We start from the raw sequence: 5,806 nt of genomic DNA on the forward strand, positions 1-5,806 counted from the left end.
ATGGAAAACAGATCTATATGATACATTCGGTCTGGGAAATTCCGATCACGAATTCTCGTCATCTGATGAATCATCTCCATCAGAGCCAGAGTAATCTGGATTCGGTATGATGATACGTTCATCATTTTCATCGGAATCCCATTCCGATTCGGAGTTTGTTGCAATTTTTGAGGCTTTCCGCTTTGGCATTTTTTTTGCTGAGTGTACTCGAAAATTCTTAGGATGACAATGCGGTGAAGGTGTGGTTTGATGTCAGAGTGCAATAAAGGTTACGGAGTCGTTGGAAATTTTTATTGAAAAACTATGCGCTTTTCGGAAAATTTGTCAAGAATAAAAAGTTCTTGTAATCAGCCGAGGAATACGCCTGAATTTTTCCGGAGCGTTTTGAGCAAAATTTTAAATTTTGCAAAAATTGTTCATATGCAAAATCCAAAATTTTGCTCAAAACGCTTCGAAAAAATTCAGGCGTATTCCTTGGCTGATTACAAGAACTTTTTATTTCTGATGATTTTTCTGAAAAGCGCATCGTTTATTGTAAAAAAATTCATAAATGTTTTCACACAAATTTTGCAATTAAGACGCCATTTTGAAAATACTAAAACGAAAAATCGATCTTTGAACCACGGATTCTCAAAGTTTAGACATTTATTCCACCCGTTAGTGAGATTCCAGGTTAATTACAGACTCAAAAAGCTTTGGAAAATGGTTCACAAAAAAATAGGCACGAAAGTCACGTTTTTTTTGTTTAAACTGCATTTTGGGATAATAAATAAATTTTTTGAGGAATTTCATTGGCACCGTCGGAAAGAGGAGATCTTAAGCAATAAAAATATATGTGTCTCAATTTTTTCTAGTGTCGAATAGTCTTAGTTATTGGCTCATCATATAGCATTTTACTTCTAAAAACATTGTTTCCATGCAAAAACAACAAACAATAAAAAAAAATTAGGAAGGAATCACTATAAAATATACAATTATATTCGTGAATTCACATCTACATGCGAAAACTTTCAATTTGAGCCATTTTTGAAGACAATCGATCTAAAAGAAAAGATTCCTGCATGGTCCAAAAAACTAACTTTCCTAAGCTTTAATTAATTTTCAGCCTCTGGTAACAGCAGCATTTTGCCATGAAATTTAAAGTTTTAATTTTTAGTAAACATCTACATAAAAACGGCTTCCACTTTAGCCACCGTCAAAGACTATAGAACTAAAAGAACAAAATATCAGCGTGGTGATCTAAAAACAAAATTTCCTCATTTATTTTATGTTTTTAAAACTTTGATAACAAAAAAAAATCATAACACATCACATTTTATTCTTTAATGCAGATCTATATTACAAATCCTTTAATTTGATCCACCTTCGAAGAAAATCGAGCTCAAAGAAAAGATTCCAGCATAGTGCTCTAAAAAATAATACTATTATTATTCTCATATACATTTCAAGATGTTTAATTTGAACTATCGCGAAAAAAATATCGAATTAAAGTTAAAGTTTTTAGCATAGCATAAAAAAAATGAAATTTCTTCATTGGTTATATTTTTTAGCCATGGCTACAAAAAAGATTAGTTTTTTACGAGCAAATACCAATTTTCCACCAAAGAGGTGAGTTTTACACTTAAATAATGAATCTATGACAAAAAAAATGTTTGACAAAGTATTTTAACTTTGAACTAAGTAGTTAAATTAAAAAAAAAAAATAATTGACAAAGAAAAATGCAGTAGTTGATATTTTAACAAACAAACATATAATTATAAATAAAAAAATTGTATTCATTTGACAATGGGAATTTTGAATAAAAAGTTGAACTTTTAAGTTAATAATTGTATTTTTAACCTACAAAGGTGAATTATTAAAGTCAAAACACGACTTTTCTACAAAACAGTTGAATTCTTAACCCATAATAGAATTATCAACAAAAAAGTTGATTTTGAAACAAATAGTCCAATTTCCTATCAAAATTTATTTTTTAATTGGAAATATTAATTATGAAGAAAAAATGGGATATTAAATCATAAACAGTTAAATTTTGGAAAAGACGCATTTTCTGCCAAACAGTTGAACCTTCAACCGAAATATACGAATTTCCAACAAATAAGTTTATTTTCAACAAGCGTAATGAATTTTCAACTAACAATAATATGATGAATCTTGTACCAACAATAGAAAGAATTGTCTGCAGAATATTTCAACTTTGAAGCAATTAGTTGAATTTCCAACCAATAAAAGATTAATTCCTAATGAAAAATCTAATAGTTGATATTTACACGGATAAATATATTCGAAAAAAAATTTTAAATAGTTGGATTCATCCAAAAAATATGAATATTTAATCAAATATTTCAATCCTTAAACGAAAGATATTAGTTTTCAACTGACCAGGTTCATCTGAACTAAAACGATTATATATTTCACCAAAAGAGATGCATTTTTTAACCACAAAGACGAATTTTCAACACAATAGAAAAAATAGAAGTGAAAATGTTTTTCAGTAAAACAGATACACGAATTTAGATGATTGTAATAAAAAATGAAATAGATTAGCCTGAGTGAAAGTGTTTACATAATAGATGCATTTTACCAGTCTTCTTTACGATTAACTAACATGCCGGTAACATGTGCAGATCAAGAATAGTTTGACAAGTGCTCAAGAGGGAACATCGAAAGCTGTCGATCAGAAGTAAAGGAGGGGGGGGGGGGGTAAAACACTTCACATCTGGTCCAAAAGTATATTTAGTAGCAGAGTACTATTCATTCATTATATGAGACTGATTTATGATACAATAGTAAAGAAAAATAATCTTCAAAGAAAAAGAATTTGTTATTTTTAAGTTAAAAATAAAGATTAAATTACAAAAAGAAATGTGAATAATACCAGATAATTCTCTATTCTAGTTAAAGAGCCTTTTAGTGTTTTGATAATCCCTATAGATAAATTTTTTCCAGGTATGAATCAGCAAGGTCCGAAAACATTCAAGGGTCATTAAAAAACAATTTGGAACTTATACCTGCTGAAAATGTTACCTAAAGTGATCAATCATTTCGAAGTATCTTCTAAAATATATTAGTTTTTAAAACATAAAACCACAAACATAGTTTTTGCTACTTCTTATTAAAATAATTTATAATGAAAGGAACAAAAAATATTAAAAGAAAAGCAGTTGCAAACAATCAGGACAATTACAGTTAAAATATTTAATTTTAAAGTCGTCGATATTCAAAAATTCAAAAAGCTTTTTAGACTTGATAATTTTAGACTTTCAAACTATAAGAATTAAACAGTTATAGAGATTAAAAATATATACAAGTTTAAAGTTCTAAATTAAACTTTTATAGTCAACTATTTTAAAGTTGTTATGCATTCATTTTAAAATAAAAGGGCGGCCGTTTTAACCAAATAAAAATATTACGGGTCATTTCTCGGTTTACAAAAATTTGTCACGGTTATAGATATTTAAAAATGTTAACTTTTAAAACGTTAAAAAAATTTCAATTCAACAAATTTTAATTCGAAGTTGCAATATTTCAATTCAACAATATTAAATTAAGTTTAAGCTTTACAAATGAGAAAGTTCTAAAAAAATCTGGTTAAAAAATATAAACCTATTCTATCATTTACAAATACACTAACTTAAATCCAATCCTCAATTTCAATCGATAGTATGAAAAATTAAACATGGCCTTTCTTTCAATTCTGTAAAAATGGCAAATAAAATGCTTTCCTCCTCTTCCATGGTAGAATAACTTATGAAACACAATTATTTCCTCTTTATTTTAATAAAAATGTTCAAAGGAAAAAAAGAACCTTTGATATTTTTAAAAAACTTGAAAAAAAATTTTTCCTCTCTCTCAACTCGATAAAAATTATAAAAATAAAAAATATTCTTCCAATTTAGAAAAAATGAAAAGAAAAATATCCTCCTTTCCAAATCGAGGAAGATCTTAAAAACAAAAAACATTTTCCGTTTATAATTCAGAAAAAATACCATAATTCCTTTTCGTAGACTTAAACTTAAGAGATGCCTCTTTAAATATAAAAAGACCTATACACTAGAACTGTCTCCCTCCAAAATCGATAAAAATCTTTAAAATAAAAAGATATTCCTCTTCTTATTTAAAAAAACTTGAAAATCCAAATTTCCTCCTTTCCAACTCCATAAGAATTTAAAAAAAGGTCTTTAAATTTAAAAAAATTAAAATTTAAAAGCCAAAAAAATGACCCTCTTCTTATCCAGAATATTGAACAACAAAATTTCCTTTTTAAAAATTCAATAAAGATATTAAAAATACACAATTTTCCCCACTTCAACTAAATAAAAATGTAAAAAACGAAAAAATTCCTATTTTAATTAAAAAAATAAATAAATATCAAAAGTTCTTTCATTTCTTTTAAAATTGAAGTTGTGAAATTAAAACGACTTTTCATACGTAAATCCTTTTTACTTGAATCATTGAAAATTTAAGACTTTGGAAATTATTAATTGTCCAATTGTTGTAAAATTTAGAAAATGAAATAATAAAAATGTTTAATTTCAAAGTTTTAATTTACTACTCTGAAATGTTAATGATTCAAGGCTTTCTATTTTAAACAATTCAGTTTTAAATTGCTTAGTGTAAACAATTTTATATTAATATTTAACATTAATATTATTATTTAATAATTCAATCTTAAAAATTAACAATCACATATTGTTAAGATTTAAAAATTCTTCTTTTTTAATTAAGATTTTTCAAATGGAATATTGTAGACTGAAGCAATATTTAAACAGGATTTTAAATTGAATAAGAGCGTTCAATTATAAATCTATTAATTAATAATTATTTAAAAATAAAAATAGCCGTAAATTGCTCCATTTTAAACAGATTCAGAAATGTTTTGCAAAATACATAATTGTTCAATTGTTAAAACGTGAACCACCAGTTTGCATTGTAAACTAAATGACTTCATAATTGACATGTTACATTGAATTGTATTATGTGATGTTCAATTTGTGATATTTTAAGTGTTTGGATAGATTTTTTTTTTAAAAATCTGTAAAATTCCCATTCAAAAAAAAGTTCCCGCCCATTTCCCGGTTTATGACTCGGGGGCCACCCAGAATAATTGCCAATTAGAAGAGCTTAAAACAGAACCATTTAAAAATATAATGGTTTGAAGATGTTCGCAATTCGCATCTTCTGCATCTTCTTCTACATCCGGTATCTCAATACTAATATAGAATCTTTAAAGAAGCAGTGAATAAATAAGTGAAATTTTGAGCAATAACAAATTTTCGTTAAAAATAACAAAAATTAACTAAAAAATAAGTACTATTTATTGTTATCTTACCTCTGACACGTCAAAGTTCCTAGCAGCTCTAACTGTTGGACACTTGGTATTATCCTCATTGCCACTTGAATAACTAATAACAATCGCGATAATGAATAAACTCGTAAGAATATCAAAATCGGAAAACTTTTGAAACCCGCGAGTCATAATCGACGCGTGCTCACTTGACTCTCATCCCGAGCACGAGCCACTTGACTATAGTGCCTATAGCAGTATAGCTGACACTGTAGCAGTATAGCTGAAAGTCTGACTGAACCCGACCAGAGTCCCGACTGCCGACCAAACTTAAAAAAGGAAGAAGCATCACTCGAGAGGGGGTGACCGTTCCTTCGGTTCCTCCCTTTGCATTCCTCATTCCTCGTGTTGTTCCACTCGTTTTCAATCGTTAACTTATTCTATTCTACACTACACGCCAGCAACTTATACAAACTGACTGACGCCCCCGCAGACCTTCACCAGCGTTTCCAACCAGT

The 5,806-nt window shown here is 28.0% G+C and overlaps 1 protein-coding gene across 1 annotated transcript in view; it reads right to left on the minus strand.

Annotated features, from left to right (window-relative positions):
• LOC117171286 (apolipoprotein D) overlaps nucleotides 1–5,593 on the minus strand; it is a 25,878-nt gene extending 20,285 nt beyond the window's left edge. Inside the window, exon 1 of the mRNA XM_033358435.1 lies at nucleotides 5,334–5,593. Coding sequence (XP_033214326.1) covers nucleotides 5,334–5,480 — 147 coding nt within the window. The 5' untranslated portion in view covers nucleotides 5,481–5,593. The remainder of the gene's footprint in view (nucleotides 1–5,333) is intronic.
• Between the last annotated feature and the right edge of the window lie 213 nt (nucleotides 5,594–5,806).

The sequence above is a fragment of the Belonocnema kinseyi genome, chromosome 4, assembly GCF_010883055.1.
Source record: "Belonocnema kinseyi isolate 2016_QV_RU_SX_M_011 chromosome 4, B_treatae_v1, whole genome shotgun sequence".
NCBI lineage: Eukaryota > Metazoa > Arthropoda > Insecta > Hymenoptera > Cynipidae > Belonocnema > Belonocnema kinseyi.